At 49.0% G+C, this 20,780-nt stretch overlaps 2 protein-coding genes across 2 annotated transcripts in view; both read left to right on the top strand.

The window, feature by feature from the left end:
- Positions 1-20,780, top strand: part of DNAJC17 (DnaJ heat shock protein family (Hsp40) member C17) — a 248,318-nt gene that overhangs the window by 107,563 nt on the left and 119,975 nt on the right. The gene's annotated exons all lie outside the window — the stretch shown is intronic.
- Positions 17,923-20,173, top strand: RHOV (ras homolog family member V). Its single transcript, XM_050799571.1, has 3 exons — positions 17,923-18,434; positions 18,623-18,681; positions 18,870-20,173. Exons 1-3 carry the CDS (start codon positions 18,227-18,229, stop codon positions 19,311-19,313), a joined length of 711 nt encoding a protein of 236 aa, XP_050655528.1. The 5' UTR covers positions 17,923-18,226; the 3' UTR covers positions 19,314-20,173.

The following is a 20,780-nucleotide window of genomic DNA, read 5'->3' as shown; positions in this document are numbered from 1 at the left end:
CTTGAAGTGCATGTATGATCTCCAAGGGCAAACTGTATCTCTTATTCCTGCCCAGTCACTTGCTAGCTGTGACACTGCACAGTTGATGCTCTTAGCTTCACTTTCCTCATCTACAGAGACAAATACCTACCTAGTAGGTCCGTGTTGAGAAGTAAATGAGGTGATCCATGTGAAAGCTCACTGCTATAGCATAATGCCCAACATGGAGCATTTGCTTAATAAACTCTAAATGTGACTTTCATCTGACAGTCTCTCTCAAGTCCTCCTCCTCACTGAAGCCTCTCTGGATCCCTCAGAACTTTTTTTTTTTTTTTTTTTTTTTTTTTTTTTTTTTTTTTGAGACGGAGTCTCGCTCTGTCACCCAGGCTGGAGTGCGGTGGCCGGATCTCAGCTCACTGCAAGCTCCGCCTCCCAGGTTCACGCCATTCTCCTGCCTCAGCCTCCCGAGTAGCTGGGACTACAGGCGCCCGCCACCTCGCCCGGCTAGTTTTTTGTATTTTTTAGTAGAGACGGGGTTTCACCGTGTTAGCCAGGATGGTCTCGATCTCCTGACCTCGTGATCCGCCCGTCTCAGCCTCCCAAAGTGCTGGGATTACAGGCATGAGCCACCGCGCCCGGCCCCTCAGAACTTTTTTTTAGAGATCTTGCTCTGTCACCCAGGCTGGAGTGCAGTGGTGTGATCATAGCTCATCTAAGCACCTGGGCTCAAGCCATTCTCCTGTCTCAGCCTTCCCAGTAGCTGGGATGACATGTGAGAGCCACTGTGCCCAGCTGGCTTTCCTTATCCTGGCCACTTGGGGGCCCCTAATGATGCAGTGTGGACATTTTACTTTGATAGAAACTGCAGGAAATAACGCAGGGATTTCTGAGCATGAAGATACAGAGGTGTCTTAGGGAACTCGTAGCTAGAGACATATGCACCAGCCTCTAGTCCTCAGAGTCATTGTGGCAGTTGCCATGAGACAGGTAACAGCTGACTGCTAGGCCAGTGAGAGAGAGGATCTGTGTAAGAAAGCAGTTGAATTTGACCTAAGACTTGAAGAGCATGTAGTACCTCTAAGGGCAAAAAGAGAAGGTATCATGCAGTCCTCAAGAAAACCAAGAGCAGGGCTGAGCACAGTAGCTCACACCTGTAATTCCAGCACTTTAGGAGGCTGAGGTGGGAGGATCACTTGAGTCCAGGAGTTTGAGACAAGCCTGGCCAACATGGCAAAACCCTGTCTCTATTAGAAATACAAAAATTAGCCAGGTGTGGTGGTGCATGCTTGTGGTCCCAGCTACTCAGGAGGCTAAGGCAGGAGAATCGCTTGAACCTGGGAAGCAGAGGTTTCAGTGAACCAAGGTTGTGCCACTATACTCCAGCCTGGGCGACAGAGTGAGACTCTGCCTCAAAAAACGAAAGAAAGAAAGAGAGAGTGAGAAAGAGAAAGAAAAAAAGGAAAAAGAAGAAAAGGAAAAAGGAAAGAAAAACAGCAATGACCTGCAAACAGTGTGATTTTGGGGTAAAACACTGGAGTGCTAGGGAGTGGAGGGAATGAGGCAGGCTGTGGCCAGGTTGCAAATGTATTCAATGGGCCATGGGAAGGTTTTGGTTGGAGTTGAGAGAGTATCTGATGTGGGTTCTGGAAAAATGGGTGGTGGCTTAGGTGGAGTTCCCCTCAGAGCAGATGAGACATGAGCAGAGGCAAAGGAGAAGCAGTGAGGACCCAAAGAGGAGAAAGAGCATAGGCTGGGGAGAACTTTCCGAGGAAGGGCCCCCAGGACTTAGTGTCAAGTTAGATTTGAGAGGTGACAGAAGAGTGCAGGATGACTCCTGGGGAAACCTGGCAGATGGTGGCAGTGACGTAATGGTGGGGAGAAGGATTCGGGTGAAGGGGTGGAGGTCACTTGATTGAGCTCAGCCTGGACAGCCGCACACGAGACACCTGCAGGGCACTTCCTGGAGGAGCCCAGACCATGGGCAAACTCTTCCAGGACAGTCACTCACTCACTCACTCATAAACAGTTGTTAAACAGTTGCACGAATGAGCCCTCTCATGTCTCAGTTTCTATATTTGTAAGGTGAGTATTGTGAGTATAATAGCATATTATGCAAATCACCCAAAGCTGTGCCTCAATACAAAATGCTCTATACAAGTTAACTACCAGTAGTAATTGTTGACTTAGTTAAGACCAAGATGAAAAGGAATGGTTTAATTGACTTAATTAAAAATAAATTTTCTGGCTGGGTGCAGTGGCTCACACCTATAATCCCAGCAGTTTGGGAGGCTGAGGCAGGAGGATCGCTTGAGTCAAGGAGTTCAAGACCAGCCTGGGCAACATAGTGAGAACTTGTCTCTATTAAAAAAAAAAAAAAAATTCAATTTGAAACAATTTAAAATTTACAGAAAAATTGAGAAGATAGTTCAGAGAGTTCCTGTATACCTCATGTGCAGTCTCCTTTATTATGAACATCTTACATTAGTATGGTGCCATCATTAAAATTAATGAACTAATATTGGCATATTATTATTAACTGATGTTCATATTCTATTCAAATTTCCTTAGTGTTTTTTGTTTGTTTTTTTTTTTTCTTTTTTTTAGACAGGTGGCTCACTGCAGCCTTTTTTCTCTTTTCTTTTTTTGTTTTTGTTTTTTTGAGACAGAGTCTTGCTCTGTCACACAGCCTAGAGTGCAGTAGTTTGATGTGGCTCACTGCAACTTCCGCCTCCCGAGTTCAAGTGATTCTCCTGCCTCAGCCTCCCGAGTAGCTGGGATTACAGACATGTGCCACCATGCCAGACTAATTTTTGTATTTTTAGTAGAGATGGGGTTTCACCATGTTGGCCAGGCTGGTCTTGAGCTCCTGACCTCAGGTGATCCACCCTCCCCGGCCTCCCAAAGTGTTGGGATTACAGGTGTGAGCTGTGAGCCACCAGGCCCGGCCTGACAGCCTTGACCTCCTGGGCTCAAGCAATCCTCTTGCCTCAGCCCCCCAAGTAGCGTGGACTACAGGTGCACACCACCATACCCAGCTAATTTTTGTATTTTTTTTTTTTTTGTAGAGAGAGAGTTTTCCCATGTTGCCCAGGCTGGTCTTGAACTTCTGAGCTCAAGCTACCTGCCTGCTTTGGGCTCCCAAAGTGCTGGGATTACAGGTATGAACCAACATGCCTGGCCCTTAGTTTGAATGCCCTTTTTCTGGAACAAGATCTCATCCAGCATTCCACACTGCATTCTCATCATACTATATGAAGGATGCATATCAGCTTGACTTATCACTATTGATCTTACTGTTGATTACCTGGCTGAAGGAGTGTTCTTCAGGATTCTCAAATGTAGTTTTTTCACCCTTTTTCTGTTTATTTATGTCAGTATAGAATTGTGGACATTTTTTTCTTTTTTTCCCTTTTTTTTGGAAACTGAGTCTCACTCTGTTGGCCAGGCTGGAGTGCAGTGGTGCAATCTTGGCTCACAGCAACCTCCGCCTCCCGGGTTCAAGCAATTCTCATGTCTCGGCCTCCCGAATAGCTGGGACCACAGGCACGTGCCACCACGCCCGACTAAGTTTTGTATTTTTAGTAGAGACAGGGTTTTACCTAACCAAGCTGGTCTCGAATTCCTGACCTCAGGTGATCCACCCGCCTCGGCCTCCCAAAGTGCTGGGATTACAGGCATGAGCCACTGCCCCAGGTCTATTTTATTTTTTTTATTTTTAACTTCCAGAACCCACCAATACTACTTTCTATTATTGCTCAGATTATTCCTGTTTTGGCCACTGGGGGCTCTTTCTTGTTTCTTTTCTCTTTTTTTTTTTTTTTGAGACAGAATCTGTCTCTGTCACCAGGCTGGAGTGCAGTGGCGCAATCTCGGCTCACTGCAACCTCCACCTCCCTGGTTCAAGCGGTTCTCCTGCCTGAGCCTCCTGAATAGCTGGGACTACAGGTGTGCGCCACCACGCCCAGCTAATTTTTGTATTTTTAGTAGAGACAGGTTTCACCATGTTGGCCAGGATGGTCTCCATCTCCCGACCTCAGGATCCTCCCGCCTTGGCCTCCCAAGGTGCTGGGATTACGGGCATCAGCCACTGCACCCTGCTGGAAGCTCTTTCATTGATGCCTGTGTCCCTTTGAAGTACAGCAGTTCCCCCTTATCTGTAGTTTTGCTTTCCAGGCTTTCAGTTGCCTGCAGTCAATGGCAGTCTGAAAATAGGTGTGGATAATACAATAATATATTTTGAGAGAGAGAGACCACATTCACATAACTTTTATTTATTTATTTATTTATTTTTGAGATGGAGTCTTGCTCTGTTGCCCAGGCTAGAGTGCTATGGCATGTTCTCAGCTCACTGCAACCTCCACCTCCTGGGTTCAAGCAATTCTCCTGCCTCAGCCTTCCGAGTAGCTGGGACTACAGGCACCCACCACCATGCCTGGCTAATTTTAGTACTTTTAGTAGAGACGGGGTCTCACCATGTTGGCCAGGCTGGTCTCCAACTCATGATCTCAGGTGATCTGGCCGCCTGAGCCTCCCAAAGTGCTGGGATTACAGGTGTGAGCCACCACACCCGGCCTCATAACTTTTATTTTTATTTTTATTTTATTTTTATTTTTTATTTTTTGGGACGGAATTTCACTCTTGTTGCCCAGGCTGGAGTGCAATGGCACAATCTCTGCTCACCACAACCTCCGCCTCCCGGGTTCAAATGATTCTTCTGCCTCAGCCTCCAGAGTAGCTGGGATTACAGGCATGCGCCACCCTGCCCAGCTAATTTTGTATTTTTAGTAGAGACGGGGTTTCTCCATGTTGGTCAGGCTGGTCTCAAACTCCCAACCTCGGGTGATCTGCCTGCCTTGGCCTCCCAAAGTGCTGGGATTACAGGCGTAAGCCAACTTATCCAGCCTACTTAACTTTTATCACAGTCTGTTGTTATAATTGTCCTATATTATTATTGTTGTTAACCTCACAGTGGACCTAATTTATAAATTAAACTTTATCACAGGTTATGTACAGGGAAAAACAGTTGTCATGTCTCCTTGAACTGCTCTTGACTGGCAGTGTTTAAGTTTTTCAGATGTTCCTTGTTTTGATTACCTTGATAATTTTGAGTACTAGGCAAGTATTTTGTTGAATGCTCTCTGTTGGAATTCATCTAATTTTTTTTTCATGTTTAGACTAGGGCTATTTATGGCTTTGGGGAGATAAAGAACCATTATCAATACCTGTCTGTTATATCGAGGACACACACTATCAACATGACTTATCACCATTGGTATTGATCACCTGACCAAGATAGTGCTTGTCAGGAATCTTCACTACAGAGTTACTCTTTTCCCTCCTCTCCATGCTGTACTGTTTGGAAGGAAGTCACTACACACCCTGCACTTAAGGGTGGGAGTTTTTGCTTCCTTGAGGGTGAAGTATCTGCATAAATCCTTTGGAATTCTGGCATTCTGGCCAGGCATGGTGGTGCACACCTGTAGTCCCAGCTACTCAGGAGGCTGAGCCTGAAGAATCGCTAAGCAGACGTTGCAGTAAGCTGAGATTGTGCCACTGCACTCCAGCCTGTGTGACAGAGTGAGCCTGCTGTCTCAAAAAAAAAAAAAAAAGACTAAGAAAGAAAACCTAGCAGTCCTTTGCCCCATCCCCAGTTAAATTCCATCTGTTTTCATTGCTCAGAGCCCCAGTCATGCTGATCTAAGGATGTTTCCAAAATGCACCACACCCATTTGGACATTAGAGTATCTGGTGTTGAGGATTTGCTCCCTCTAGAATGGCTTCCCTGATACTCCTCCCCTTGCCAGGATCAGGCCCCTGCCTTCTCTAATTCTCACCAGACAGGGACAAGTGTCTCTAGCACACCACTTCCTAGCACAGGGCCTGGCACAATTGTTGGCTTTCGCTAAAATATGCTGAAGGAAAGAAGACTCTTGACCTGTTCAGAACAACTCTCCACTCCCTTCCTTCTTCTCCCTCCTGTTTGGCTCCCTTCCGCATGTGTCTAAACCTACCTGAATAGTCCCAGTTCTCAAAAAGTATCCCCTCCCCGCCACTGTCATCCCTTCTCTCACTGAGGGAACTTCTAGCCAAGCTGCCCTCTTTCATCCCCCGCTGCCCTCAGGGCTGCAGGCCCAGTGGCCTCACTTGTCTAGGTTGGAAATGAGAGCATCCTTAAGCCAGGGGTCCTCAAACAGGGGTTCACACATCCTTAGGGGAATGCACGGGTGTCCCAAGGGACACAGGGTAGAAATTATTTTAAGTGAATCAGTTTCCAGATCCTCAACTGCGTTGGGTTCTTTCCTAAAGGTGACCAGCAGTTCTAGGTACCTGATAACAAATGGCAGGTCCCCTTGCATTTCTACTTCCCTGCCCCTGCTTTAGGAGAAGCTCACCACACACCACTCCACCACAGGCTCATACCTGGAACCCTAAGGCTTTGGGAGGCTGAGGCAGGAGGATCACTTAAGACCAGGAGTGGCCGGGCATGGTGGCTCACACCTGTAATCCCAGCACTTTGGGAGGCCAAGGCAGGTAGATCACCTGATGTCAGGAGTTTGAGACCAGCCTGGCCAACATGGTGAAACCCCGTCTTTACTAAAAGTACAAAAATTAGTTGGGGTTGGTAGTGGGCACCTGTATACCCAGCTATTCAGGAGGCTGAGGCAGGAGAATCACTTGAAGCCGGGAGGCAGAGGTTGCAGTGAGCAGAGATTGCACCATTGCACTCCAACCTGGGCGACAAGAGCGAGACTCTGTCTCAAAACAAACAAATAAACAAAGAAAGAAAGAAACCAGGAGTTCCAGACCAGCCTGGGCAACATAGTAAGACCCCATCTCTACAAAAAAAAAAAAAAGAAAAGAACCAGGCGTGGTGGTACACGCCTGGTCTCAGCTACTCGGGAGGCTGAGGTGGGAGGATGGCTTGAGCCCAGGAGGTCAAGGCTACAGTGAGCTGAGATCACGCCACTGCACTCCAGCCTGGGTGACAGGGCAAAACCCCATCTCAAAGAAAAAAAAAAAGATGAAATGTTTGAGTTGTCAGTTTATAAGCTTCTTTAGGGAGCATGGGAATTGGGGGTCAATGCTTTGTGGCAGCACCACATCTGCCAGGAGCCCCACCCTCACTCCACTGGTTTTTGCTCTCACCACTACCATTCTCCATGCTGTTTCTCCGGTGGCCTCCTTGGCCAAGCTCTTAAGGCCCCTCTTGTTTTCAGATATGAAACCCAACTCAGCCAACGCCGTTGAACAAGTCCCGTACCCCTTCTGAGCTACGCTTTTCTCTTCTCAGCTGTAAATTGTGAAGGGGGAACTTAACCATCTCTTACATTCTGTGATTCTCTAAAAGCCAAACCCGGATGGGTGCAGTGGCTCACTCCTGTAATCTCAGCACTTGGGGAGGCCGAGGCGGGTGGATTACCTGAGGTCAGGAGTTCAAGACCAGCCTGACCAACATGGTGAAACCCTGTCTCTACTAACAATACAAAAATTAGCTGGGCATGGTGGTGCACACCTGTAATCCCGGCTACTCAGGGGGTGGAGGTTGCAGTGAGCCAAGATTATGCTATTGCACCCCAGCCTCGGCAACAAGAGCGAAACTCTGTCTTAAAAAAAAAAAAAAAAAAGCCAAACCCTTGTTGTGGTCCATTTAGAGATCTCTGTGGTCAGTGCTCAGGAAGTAATGGTTTTCAGAGCACTGCCTCAGACCTGGGTGCCATGCTTCTTACCTATCCTTTAGTCTAGAAGACATTTCAAAAGATGTTGAAGCTAGGGATCCTCATCTGATTAATGTGAAATCTAATAGCCACTTCTCATCCTGCTTCCAGCCCTGACAACCTTTTAGATCGTAAGGTCTGACACACTGTAAGTACTTGGGAAGTGCCTGCTGAATGAATGCAGGACTTGGCATGTTAATGTGCGTCACATGCACACACTATATCACACGTGTATTTATGAGTTAAACTTAACTATATATTCATCCACATGACCTCTTGCAGAGACTGTTTTAAACTCAAAAAAGTAACTGAAATGGAATCTTGCTATATGTCCCAGGCTAGTCTAGAACTCCTGGGTTCAAGCAATCCTCCTGCCTCGGCCTCCCAAAGTGTTGGAATTATAGGCATGAGCCACTGTGCCCAGCCTGTTTTCAAGCTTTTAAAAAATGATGAGATTTAGTATTAAAAGCAACAGCAGGCCTAATAATAATAATAATAATAATAAAAAGCAACAGCAGGCCAAGCATGGTGACTCACACCTGTAATTCCAACAGTTTGGGAGGCCAAGGTGGGAGGATCACGAGGTCAGAAGTTCGAGACCAGCCTGACCAACATGGTGAAACCCCCATCTCTAAAAAAAATACAAAAATTAGCCAGGCATGGTGGTGTGCGTCTTTACTACCAGCTACTCAGGAGGCCAAGGCAGGAGAATTGCTTGAACACAGAACATGGAGGTTGCAGTGAGCCGAGATTGTACCACTGCACTGCAGCCTGGGTGACGGAGTGAGACTCAGTCTCAAAAAAACAAATAAAATAAAATAAACAGCAACAATACAACAACAACAAAATCCAAAATTTTTTTAATTAATTTTTTTTTTTTTTGAGATCTGCCCACCTCAGCCTCCCAAAGTGCTGGGATTATAGGCATGAGCCACTGTACCTGGCGCCAAAATATTAAAAACCAACAATACCAAGTGTTGTGATGTTGTGGGGAAATGGAGGTGTCATAAAATGCTGGTGGCAACATAAAATGGTACAACTACTAACAGCCACTTAACATGCATATTTATCTCATGACCCAGCAATTCAACACCTGAGTATTTACCCAAGAGAAATGAAAATAATATGTCCACACAAAGATTTGTACATGAATGTTCATAGCAGCATTATTCGTAGTAGCTGCAACTGGAAACAAGTCAAATGTCGATCAAGAGAATAAACAGGCTGGGTGCGGTGGTGGCTCACACCCATCATCCAAGCACTTTGGGAGGCTGAGGTGGGAGGATCACCTGAGTTCAGGAGTTTGAGACCAGCCTGGCCAACATGGTGAAACCCCCTCTCTACTAAAAATACAAAAATTAACCAGGCGTGCACCTGTAATCCCCGCTACACGGGAGGCTGAGGCAGGAGAATCAATTGAACTTGGGAGGCAGAGGTTGCAGTGAGCTGAGATTGCACCATTGGACTCCAGCCTGGGTGACAGAGCCAGACTCTGTCTCAAAAATAAAAATAAAAATAAGAAAAAATAAGGAAGTTAGTAGGGGAATTTTTTTTTTTTTTAATTTTTTTTTTTTTTTGAGACGGAGTCTCGCTCTGTCGCCCAGGCTGGAGTGCAGTGGTCGGATCTCAGCTCACTGCAAGCTCCGCCTCCTAGGTTTACGCCATTCTCCTGCCTCAGCCTCCCCTGTAGCTGGGACTACAGGCGCCCGCCATCTTGCCCAGCTAGTTTTTTGTATTTTTTAGTAGAGACGGGGTTTCACCGTGTTAGCCAGGATGGTCTCGATCTCCTGACCTCGTGATCCGCCCGTCTCGGCCTCCCAAAGTGCTGGGATTACAGGCTTGAGCCACCGCACCCGGCCGGGAATTTTTTTAGATGAACGTTTTAGGTGGCAACTCTTGCAGGCATTTCAAAAAGCTGGGGCTTGGGTGCAAGGTCTGAGCGGAAAGAGAGGTTGGAGGGGAACAGTAGCAGTACGATCAGCTGGATGGAGAGGTGGAGAGAAATGAAGGGAGAAGCGGAGGCCAAGGCTGGGTGTGAGGGAGCAGGGAAGACAGGACAGAAGCCCAGGAGCCAGCCTGAGCCCAAGGGTGGTCTAGAGGGTGTGGGGACTGAGGAAATGGACTTGGAGGGTTGACCAGCAGCACCATGGGGCAAACTCAGCGCAGCTGGATAAATTTGCCACAAACTCCCTCTGAGGACAAAAGCACATGGAAATAGAGAAAAATATGTGGTGCTGGGTGTCGTGGCTCACCCCTATAATCTCAGGACTTTGGGAGGCTGAGGCAGGAGGATTGCTTGAGCCCAGGAGTTTGAGAACAACCTGGGAAACATAGGGTGACCCAGCCTCTACAAAAAATTAAAAAGTTAGACAGGTGTGGTAGCATGCACCTGTGGTGCCACATACTGAGGAGGCTGAGGCAGGAGGATGGCTTGAGCTTGGGAGGTTGAGGCTACAGTGAGCCCTGATCACAGAACTGTACTCTAGCCTGGGTGATACAGCAAGACCCTGTCTCAACAAAGAAAATAAATAAAATACATAAAATAAAGAAAAAGGCAGAGAAAAACCTATGGTGGTCCAATTTCCACTGAAAGTTCAGAAAGTGGGTAGTCAAGTTATTATATTATTATTATTGTATCATATCAGTATATTATAAGATATAATTATTATATTGTTATATATAATATATAATTATTATGATCAGTATGTTGGTAAGCAAGTGTTAAATATAAAATTCTTTTTCTTGAATTCTGTTTTTATTTCAGAGTTTTCTGACCCGCCCATCTCAGTCTCTGAGCTCATCTTAGGCAGCAGGCCTGATTTTGGGGGTCTTGGACTGGAGTATGCAGAAGAAACAGAAAAACACCGTGAGAGGCATTCGCTCACAAACAACCTCTCTCCGGATGGAGCTCTTGGAAGAACTTTCCCCCACCTCTGGTGTTCTTTTGTTTTTGTTTTTAATTTTTTTGAGATGGAGTCTTGCTCTGTCTCCCAGGCTGGAGTGCAGTGGCATGATCTCAGCTCACTGTAACCTCTGCCTCCCAGGTTCATGGGATTCTCCTACATCAGCTGCCTGAGTAGCTGGGATTACAGGTGCATGCCACCATGCCCAGCTAATTTTTGTGTTTTTAGTAGAGACGGGGTTTCGCCATGTTGGCCAGGCTGGTCTCGAACTCCTGACTTCAGGTGATCTGCCTGCCTCGGCCTCCAAAGTGCTGGGGATTACAGGTGTGAGCCACCGCACCTGTCCTTGGTGTTCTTTTGTTAATCCCTTATTTGGCAGCAGAATAATTGGTGGTGGGGTGGGGGGGTTGGTTTCTTTTTCTTTTTTTTTTTTTTGAAATGGAGTCTCGCTCTGTTGCCCAGGCTGGAGTGTAGTGGCGTGATCTCGGCTCACTGCAAGCTCCATGTCCCGGGTTCACGCCATTCTCCTGCCTCAGCCTCCTGAGTAGCTGGGACTACAGGTGCGTGCCACCATGCCTGGCTAATTTTTTGTATTTTTGGTAGAGATGAGGTTTCACCATGTTAGCCAAGCTGGTCTTGATCTCCTGACCTCGTGATCCACCCGCCTGGGCTTCCCAAAGTGCTGGGATTACAGATGTGAGCCACCGCTCCCGGCCTGGGAGTTGATTTCTTTTTTTTTTTTTTTTTTTTTGAGACGGAGTCTCGCTCTGTCGCCCAGGCTGGAGTGCAGTGGCCGGATCTCAGCTCACTGCAAGCTCCGCCTCCCGGGTTCATGCCATTCTCCTGCCTCAGCCTCCCGAGTAGCTGGGACAACAGGCGCCCGCCACCGCGCCCGTCTAGTTTTTTTTTTGTATTTTTTAGTAGAGACGGGGTTTCACCGTGTTCGCCAGGATGGTCTCGATCTCCTGACCTCGTGATCCGCCCGTCTCGGCCTCCGAAAGTGCTGGGATTACAGGCTTGAGCCACCGCGCCCGGCCGGGAGTTGATTTCTTTTGGTTTATTCTTGTCCAGGTTTTTCTGTAGGCATCCCAATGTTTTCAGGAAACTTAAGATATGGGATTAACAAAAATACCTAATAAAACTTGACCACACTGGCCAGGCGCAGTGGCTCATGCCTGTAATCCCAGCACTTTGGGAGGCTGAGGCTGGTGGATCACCTGAGATCAGGAGTTCGAGACCAGCCTGGTCAACATGGTGAAACCTCATCTCTACTAAAAGTACAAAAAGTAGCTGGGCGTGGTGATCCATGCCTGTAATCCTAGCTACTTGGGAGGCTGAGGCAGGAGAATCGCTTGAACCAGGAGGCAGAGGTTGTAGTGAGCCAAGATCTTGCCATTGCGCTCTGGCCTGGCCAACAGAGCTAGACTATATCTTAAAAAAAAAACAAAAAACAAAAAACTTGACCATGCCTGAGGGTGGACCTGTGGGTTGCTTGTTCACTCTGGAACAGACTGCCACTTACTAGTTTCTTTCATCTTAAGGCAGGTCCCCTGTACTCACTGATAAAATGAGAATAGCCACACACACACACACACACACACACACACACACACACACACACAGCCACATCTTCTCAGACACACCCCCTCCCAAGCTGTGTCACTTAGTTCTTATGAGATAGGGCAGACTGCAGCACTTTACAAGTCTAAAGCCACATACAGCTGTGATGGACATTTTGGAGGCAAGATATTACTGCTATGATTCAATGTCAGGGCTATGGTTGAGTTTTTTAGTTTTGGGGGTTTTTTTAAATAAACTACTTCTTTTTTGCCTTTTTTTTGTGGGGGGTGGATAGGGGGTGCAGAATCTCACTCTGTCACACAGGCTGAAGTGCAGAGGCTCACTGCAGCCTCAACCTCACAGGCTCAGGTGATCCTCCCACTTCAGCCTCCTGAGTAGCTGGGACTACAGGTGCATGCCACCACGCTCCATTATTTTTTATTTTTTATTTTATTTTGAGACTGGGTTTTGCCATGTTGTCCAGGCTGGTCTTGAAATCCTGGATTCAAGCATCCTCCTGCCTTGACCTCCCAAAGTGCTGAGATTGAAGGAATGAGCCACCAGGCCCGGCATGTCTCATTTATTTATGTATTTAATTATTTATTTATATTGGTATAGACTTGCATATTTCCTGCCCCAGTCCTAGAATCTGCTATTTCTCCATGGAGAATGTCAGGGCCAAGTTTTAATCCTAGCAAATGTGTGTCTAGCTGGAAGTTGGGGCAGAAGAGCTGGCAGGCGGCAGCCTACCCTTAGGAGGGGAGTTTCCCAGCAGTAGCAGCCAGAATTGCAAACTTCCCCAGCGAGTCCTTCTCTGAGAAACAGGTGACTCATCAGCTCCCTAAGTTGTCTCCTCCCTCCCCCTGTTGCTGACAAAACTGTCCCTAAACCAGCTTAGACAGAGGGACCTAGGTTGGAAAGTGTCCCCACCCAAGCGGCCAGAAAATAATGACCTGTCTCAGTCCACGTCAGGGCTTTTACCTGTGCCCAAGCAGACACCTCCCCCAATTTATACCCCTCCTGCCTGTAGAAAGGATGAAACAGGATTATCCTCAATTTACAGCTATAATTAAACTATTATTAAAACCCAGGTAAAAGGACAAGAGTACTGCAAAGAAGAGCGTGTGTGTGTGTGTGTGTGTGTGTGTGTGTGTGTAGTAATTCTGTCCCAGACACCTGGGCTGGGGCAGCTTCCCTGGGATCCCTGAATCACAGACTGTTAGCACCAGAAGGGCTTTCAGAGATAAACATGTTTCACCTGTCATTTTATGGCACTGAGACAGATGAAGTGATTTTGTAGCCATCACACAGCTAGTGAGCTGAAGAACTGGGAACACTGGGACAGGTCTCCTGATGTCCAAGTCTTTTAAAATGAGACTCCTTTTCCAGGAGAGCAAATACAACAGCTTTTGGGCTTTCTAGAGGAATACAAAGGCAGGACAACAGGTAAGGCCTCTTTCACTTGCTAGATGAATAAACTTATGTGAATGTGTCTGATAAGTTTTTGAGACTTGGGGCTACAATTAGGAATTATTAGCATCCCCAGACATTCAGAGGTATGGCATGTAGGATGAAGACACTGGCATGTAGAAGTGGTTACTGGAGCTCCTATAATTTCCCCATCCCCATAGTCAAGATTTTAATGATTAAGTCAACTTTCTAGCTGTTGTCCTCTCCTTTGGGCTCAAAAAGAGAAAACAAGAAATCTCAGCACTTTGGAAGGCGAGGAAGGCAGATCACTTGAGCTCAGGAGTTCAAGACCAGCCCAGCCAACATGGTGAAACCCTGTCTCTACCAAAAATATAAAAATTAGCCAGATGTGGTGGCATGCACCTGTAGTCCCAGCTACTTGGGAGGCTGAGGCAGGAGAATCGCTTGAACCTGGGAGGTGAAGGTTACAGTGAGCTGAGGTTGAATCTGTTAATCTGGGCCACAGAGCAAGACCCTGGCAACAAGAAAAGAATGGAATGGAATGGAATGGAATGGAATGGAATGGAATGGAATGGAATGGAATGGAATGGAATGGAATGGGAAAAGGAAAGGAAAGGAAAGGAAAGGAAAGGAAAAGAAAAATCAGGGAACCTGTGACTTTTTCTAAGAGATGTAAAGATTTGGTTTGGATTTATGGCTTCTTTTATTTTTTTTTTTATTTTTTGAGACTGAGTCTCACTCTATCACCCAGTCTGGAGTGCGGTGGTACGATCTCAGCTCATTGCCACCTCTACCTCCCAGGTTCAAGCGATTCTTGTGCCTCAGCCTCCCAAGTAGCTGGGATTACAGGCGCCCACCACCACACCCGGCTAATTTTTGCATTTTTAGTAGAGATGGAGTTTCACCATGTTGGCCAGGCTGATCTTGAACTTCTCATCTCAAGTGATCCACCCACCTCAGCCTCCCAAAGTGCTGGGATTACAGGTGTGAGCCACCGTCCCCAGACGGATTTATGGCTTTTACACTACCAGCTCTTGGGGAAACAGAATTATCTCTTTTCATATTCACTGCCCCTCCCCCTCCCAACACTCTCCTTTCCCAAAACTCATGAATGGCTGACTCTCTGAAGGTGACGGTGTTTTCTGTGATCTTTGCATAGGCTGAGATGAAAGGGTCAGAGATCAGATAAAGGATTCTGGGCCTGGTGTCCCTTGGTCTGGTTGCAATAAGAGACAAAATTAGCATCAGGCTACACTTCATTTGCTCTCCAGGTGACCTTCCTAGGGCTACCTGGAAGATACTGTCTCAGTCTGCAAACTCCTTCTAGGGCAAGGGCAGTGGGTGGCCCAGAACAGCATCTGCAGATAGGTAATTATTATGTGCTTTTGATGATGAAGAAGATAATATTAGGTATCTGAGGATTTATAAAATATTCAAATGGGAAATTGTCCTTGAATATCCTCCCCAGGTAGCTTCTCAGCACCCTGAGTTCCTTTAGCTGAGGGGAGTGAAAGTGTTCAAAGCTTGCCTTCAGGCTGAGTCTAGAGAAAGCTCTCCTCTGAAAAGGAGTACAGTACATTCCCGCCTGCTGTATTCACACTTGAGTTTCTCTGCCTCTCTCATGATCTGTATACAGCTGACCCTTGAACAACATGGGTTTGAACTGTACAGGTCCATTTATAGGCAGAATATTTTCAATAAAAGTTACACTGAGGGCTGGATGTGGTAGGTCATGCCTTTAATCCCAGCACTTTGGGAGGGTGAGGACTGAGGATCGCTTGAAGCCAGGCGTTCAAGACCAGCCTGGGCAAAAAAGCAAGACTGTCTCTACAAAAAAATAATGTAAAAAAATTTAGCCGGGGCCGGGCGCAGTGGCTCACGCCTGTAATCCCAGCACTTTGGGAGGCCGAGACGGGCGGATCACGAGGTCGGGAGATGAAGACCATCCTGGCTAACACGGTGAAACCCCGTCTCTACTAAAAAATACAAAAAACTAGCCAGGCGAGGTGGCAGGTGCCTGTAGTCCCAGCTATTCGGGAGGCTGAGGCAGGAGAATGGCATGAACCCGGGAGGCAGAGCTTGCAGTGAGCTGAGATCCGGCCACTGCACTCCAGCCTGGGCGACAGAGCAAGACTCCGTCTCAAAAAAAAAAAAAAAAAAAAAAAAATTTAGCCGGACCTGGTGGTGCATGCCTGTAATCCCAGCCACTTGGAAGGCTGGGGCGGGATTGCTTGAGGCCAGGAGTTCGGACGCTGCAGTGAGCTGTGCTCGCGTCATTGCACTCCAGCCTGTGCAACAGATCAAGACCACATCTCTAAAAATAAATAAAAGTTACACCAAGTGTGCCTGCCTTTACTGCCTCCCCTTCCACCTTCTCCACCTCTGCCACCCCTGAGGCAGCAAGACCAACCCCTTTTCCTCCTCCTCAGCCTACCCAACTGAAGACCACAAGGGTGCAGACCTTTATGATGATTTTAACTTTCTGATACAGGTCAGAAGAAAAAAGTTTAAAAATATGATAAGCCTCCTGGGCGTGGTGGCTCATACCTGTAATCCTAGCATTTTGGGAGGCCGAGGTGGGTGGATCACCTGAGGTCAAGAGTTCAAAACCAGCCTGGCCAGCATGGTGAACCCTTGTCTCTACTAAAAATACAAAAATTAGCTGGGATTACAGGTGTGAGCCATGTCGCCTGGCCTTTTTTTTTTTTTTGATACAGCATCTTGCTGTGTTGCCCAGACTGGAGTGCAGTGGCACGATCTCGGCTCACTACAAGCTCCGCCTCCTGGGTTCACGCCATTCTCCTGCCTCAGCCTCCCGATTAGCTGGGACTACAGGCATCCGCCACCATGCCCGGCTAATTTTTTGTAATTTTAGTAGAGACGGGGTTTCACCGTGTTAGCCAGGATGGTCTGGATCTCCCGACCTCGTGATCTGCCCACCTTGGCCTCCCAAAATGTTGGGATTACAGGCGTGAGCCACTGCGCCCAGTCTATTTTTTATTTATTTATTTATTTATTTATTTATTTATTTATTTGAGACGAAGTCTGCCTCTGTTGCCCAGGCTGGAGTGCAATGGCATGATCTCAGTTCACTGCAACCTCCGCTTCCCAGGTTCAAGCCATCCTCCCACCTCAGCCTCCTGAGCAGCTGGGATTACAGATGCACACCACCATGCTTGGCTACTTTTTGTTTTTTGGGTTTTTTGTTTTTGTTTTTTATGACAGAGTCTCACTCGGTCACCCAGGCTGGAGTGGAGTGGCCCAATCTTGGCTCACTGCAACCTCCACCTCCCGGGTTCAAGTGATTCTCCTGCTTCAGCCTCCTGAGTAGCTGGGATTAAAGGTATCTGCCACCACACCTGGCTAATTTTTTTTTTTTTTTTTTTTTTTTTTTTTTTTTTTTGAGACAGAGTCTCACTCTGTAGCCCAGGCTGGAGTGCAGTGGCCGGATCTCAGCTCACTGCAAGCTCCGCCTCCTGGGTTCACGCCATTCTCCGGCCTCAGCCTCCTTAGTAGCTGGGACTACAGGCGCCCGCCACCTCGCCCGGCTATTTTTTTTTTTTGTATTTCTTAGTAGAGACGGGGTTTCACCGTGTTAGCCAGGATGGTCTCGATCTCCTGACCTCGTGATCCGCCCTTCTCGGCCTCCCAAAGTGCTGGGATTACAGGCTTGAGCCACCGCGCCCGGCCAATTTTTTGTATTTTTAATAGAGACAGGGTTTCACCATGTTGGCCAGGCTGGCCTCGAACTCCTGACTTCAGGTGATCCACCCATCTCGGCCTCCCAAAGTGCTGGGATTACAGGCGTGAGCCATGGAGTCCAGCAACAGCAGGCTATTAATAGTTAAATTTTGGGGGAGTCAAAAGTTATATAGGGATTTTCGACTGACTGCACAGGGTTTCTCGCCAATAATTCCCACTTGTTCGGGGGTCAACAGGTTTTTTGTTTGTTTGTTTGCTTGTTTTTAGGATCTGTCACACAAGTTGAAGCGCAATGGCATTATGATAGCTCACTGTGACCTTGAACTCCTGGACTCAAGTGATCCTCCTGGCTCAGCCTCCCAGAATGCTGGGGTTACAGGCATAAGCCACTGCTCCCAGCCTCTATATTAAAAATAAATAATTATTTCATTAATAAAATTATCCCAACTTTTTAATACTCATGCAAACATATGTATAGAGTTTTTTTGTTGTAAGTTGAACAAGGTTCAATTTGCACATTTGTTTAACCTGAACATACTCTATTACATGTTCTGCAACTTGCTTCTTCCTCCTAACAATAAATCATGGATGTCTGTCTCTTCTTGGTATTCTCATTTGACGATTCTTTGTCCTTGTACCTACGTGATTCTTGGGGCTCCAGCATTCTGCCTGCCTTTCCTCCTCCCGGGGTTTTCCTCCTCCTCGCCGGGCCTCTTAGGTGCCCGGCCGCGGGAGGTCTTCGCCGGTGGGTGGGGTCCAGGGCCGCCTGAGACATGTAGATGAGGTGGGCGGGGCCCTACACAAACCCGCTGGTAGCGCTGGGCCGACGCGCCCAGCCTGGACCCACTCAGTCAGAGGCAGCCAGCGGGACCTGCTTCACCCAGCGCAGCGAAGCCGAGTCCCGGGCTGGCCCCTCTGCTGCCCCCAGAGCGGGCCATGCCGCCGCGGGAGCTGAGCGAGGCCGAGCCGCCCCCACTCCGGACCCCGACCCCTCCCCCGCGGCGGCGTAGCGCGCCCCAAGAGCTGGGCATCAAGTGCGTGCTGGTGGGCGACGGTGCCGTGGGCAAGAGCAGCCTCATCGTCAGCTACACCTGCAATGGGTACCCCGCGCGCTACCGGCCCACTGCGCTGGACACCTTCTCCGGTACGTACGTTCAATCGCCCAGGCGGCCGCGTGGCTGCGGCGGGGCTGTGCACACGGGAGCTGGGGCGGGCGTCGCGGCGGGAGGCGCAGAGGACCCCGGGGAGGAGACTGGAGCAGGCCCCGAGGTGGCGCTGGTGTGGCCCGGGACGCCCTTCCTAACTCAGGCTCTCCCCGCCCCGCCCCTGCAGTGCAAGTCCTGGTGGATGGAGCCCCGGTGCGCATTGAGCTCTGGGACACAGCCGGACAGGTGAGAAGCTGGGTGCGGCTTCTACTGATCTGCGGGGAGGTGGGCTGGAGGCTGGGAGGACCCCACATGGAGCAAGAATGGAGAAAGCCTTGGGCTGTTGGAATCTCAGGATTCCAGCCGCGGGTGAGAAATGGATTCCCTGTAGCGGGGTGGGGGCTAATCCTTACCACCTGGCCTTCTCACCCCAGGAGGATTTTGACCGACTTCGTTCCCTTTGCTACCCGGATACCGATGTCTTCCTGGCGTGCTTCAGCGTGGTGCAGCCCAGCTCCTTTCAAAACATCACAGAGAAATGGCTGCCCGAGATCCGCACGCACAACCCCCAGGCGCCTGTTCTGCTGGTGGGCACCCAGGCCGACCTGAGGGACGATGTCAACGTACTGATTCAGCTGGACCAGGGGGGCCGGGAGGGCCCCGTGCCCCAACCCCAGGCTCAGGGTCTGGCCGAGAAGATCCGAGCCTGCTGCTACCTGGAGTGCTCAGCCTTGACGCAGAAGAACCTGAAGGAAGTATTTGACTCGGCCATTCTCAGTGCCATAGAGCACAAAGCCCGGCTGGAGAAGAAACTGAATGCCAAAGGTGTGCGCACCCTCTCCCGCTGCCGCTGGAAGAAGTTCTTCTGCTTCGTTTGAGCAGCTATGGCTGCATAGTAAGTGGTAGGCAGGAGGCCAGAGACTTCTGAGACCTGGGGCACCCGGGCCTTTGCGGGAGCTACTGGCAGGGCCTGGCCACCTCATGGGATTCAGTTCCCTTCCGAACACTCGGGGGACATGGGCCTCTAACTGCCCACTCTGATATGCCTGGGTGAGCCTAGGAGGGAAGGCTCTGATTTGGATTTCTCCAGTCAAAGCTCACAGAAAAAAACCTGGCACTTTGATTTTCATGGGATGGTCCTAACAGGGTCAGTCACCTCCGAGTAGTTTGGGATCCAGTTCCCAGTTTCTTGTCCTGGGCCCTCAGGTCAGCCTGGCTGAATTAGGACCCTTCCTTGGCACAGGGGTGAGAAAGAGCTTGGGGAACACCTGGCATTGTGAAGGGCTGGAAGGGGTTCAACCCTGATTTGGAGAGAAGTTTGGGATGGAGTGGGCGAGAGACTGAGAGAGAGAGAGCAGGAAAAAGAGGCCTTGGAGCCTGGAACTGATGGTGGATAAGGGCTGGGCCTGGAAGGAAGATGACAAGGAGGAGGAGAGAGGGAAGTGGAATGGATGAGGAGCAGGCTGACACCTGGGCGGCCCTCAACCCCCAAGGCCAGGGAGGGCGGGGCTGGCCCCTGGGAAGAACTGGGTCTCTGGGCTCCCTAGGCACTGCCCAAACTGGCTGGGCCAGGAGTGGGGCAGGAAGTGAGAGTCAAGGCCCAGCAAAAAGGAGGGGGAGGAGCTGCAAATTAGAGCCTGAAGGAGGACGGGGTTGGGGATCATCCCTTTCCTCAAGGTCACACAGCCTAGAAGCTAGAGCAGTGCAGAGTCTGCAAATAAAACCTGAAGTCTGTGAAGCTGTGCGTTGTCTCTGTCATTTCCTGGAGCCCACTGCTCCCTCATAACCCTCCTCAAGCCCCAACTGCCTGGCTAGAGACAGACTGGGGACCAAAAGACTAAAGCTAGATTGAAGGGTGGGGGCTGGACTGGTGGTGGGGGCAGTGCGATGGGAACTGGACTGTGGGGGTAGGTGTGGGGCTCCCCGCTTGGGGCTCAGCTGGTTCCCAGGAGAGCTAGCGTGGGAAGCGGCCTGGAAACGGGTTTCCCCAGGTGTCAGCGCCAGAGCTGGTTTCCCATGACCTCACCTGGTGGGTGGAGCCCCTCCCCTCCACCCCTCCTTTCTAGAGCACCATGCTCAGCGCTGGGGCTCAAGGTCAGTCCCCAGCCTTCTAACTTTTCTGCTCTGTTCCTTCTGGCAGTTCACAGGGCCCAGGGGCTCAGGTTAGGGGACCATCCCCCTGACCTCCATTCACAGCCTGAACATAAGCCTAAACCTCAATCACTGGCCAAAGTTCTTAGACTTGGGTTGGACCCAGTCTTCAGCCTTGGCACCTAAGGACCTAGCGAAGGTCAGAGTGCTGCTTGTGAACAATTTAAATAGAGGTTTGGCCCCAAAAATCCTGT

This window comes from Macaca thibetana, chromosome 7, assembly GCF_024542745.1.
Source record: "Macaca thibetana thibetana isolate TM-01 chromosome 7, ASM2454274v1, whole genome shotgun sequence".
NCBI classification, from domain to species: domain Eukaryota; kingdom Metazoa; phylum Chordata; class Mammalia; order Primates; family Cercopithecidae; genus Macaca; species Macaca thibetana.
This window is presented reverse-complemented; position numbering and strand designations above follow the sequence as displayed.

Coding starts and splice junctions, on each gene's coding strand:
- RHOV (XM_050799571.1), top strand. CDS start 18,227: ATGCCGCCGCGGGAGCTGAGCGAGGCCGAGCCGCCCCCACTCCGGACC. Junction 18,435..18,622: donor TGCGCTGGACACCTTCTCCG/GTACGTACGTTC, acceptor CCGCCCCTGCAG/TGCAAGTCCTGGTGGATGGA. Junction 18,682..18,869: donor TCTGGGACACAGCCGGACAG/GTGAGAAGCTGG, acceptor TTCTCACCCCAG/GAGGATTTTGACCGACTTCG.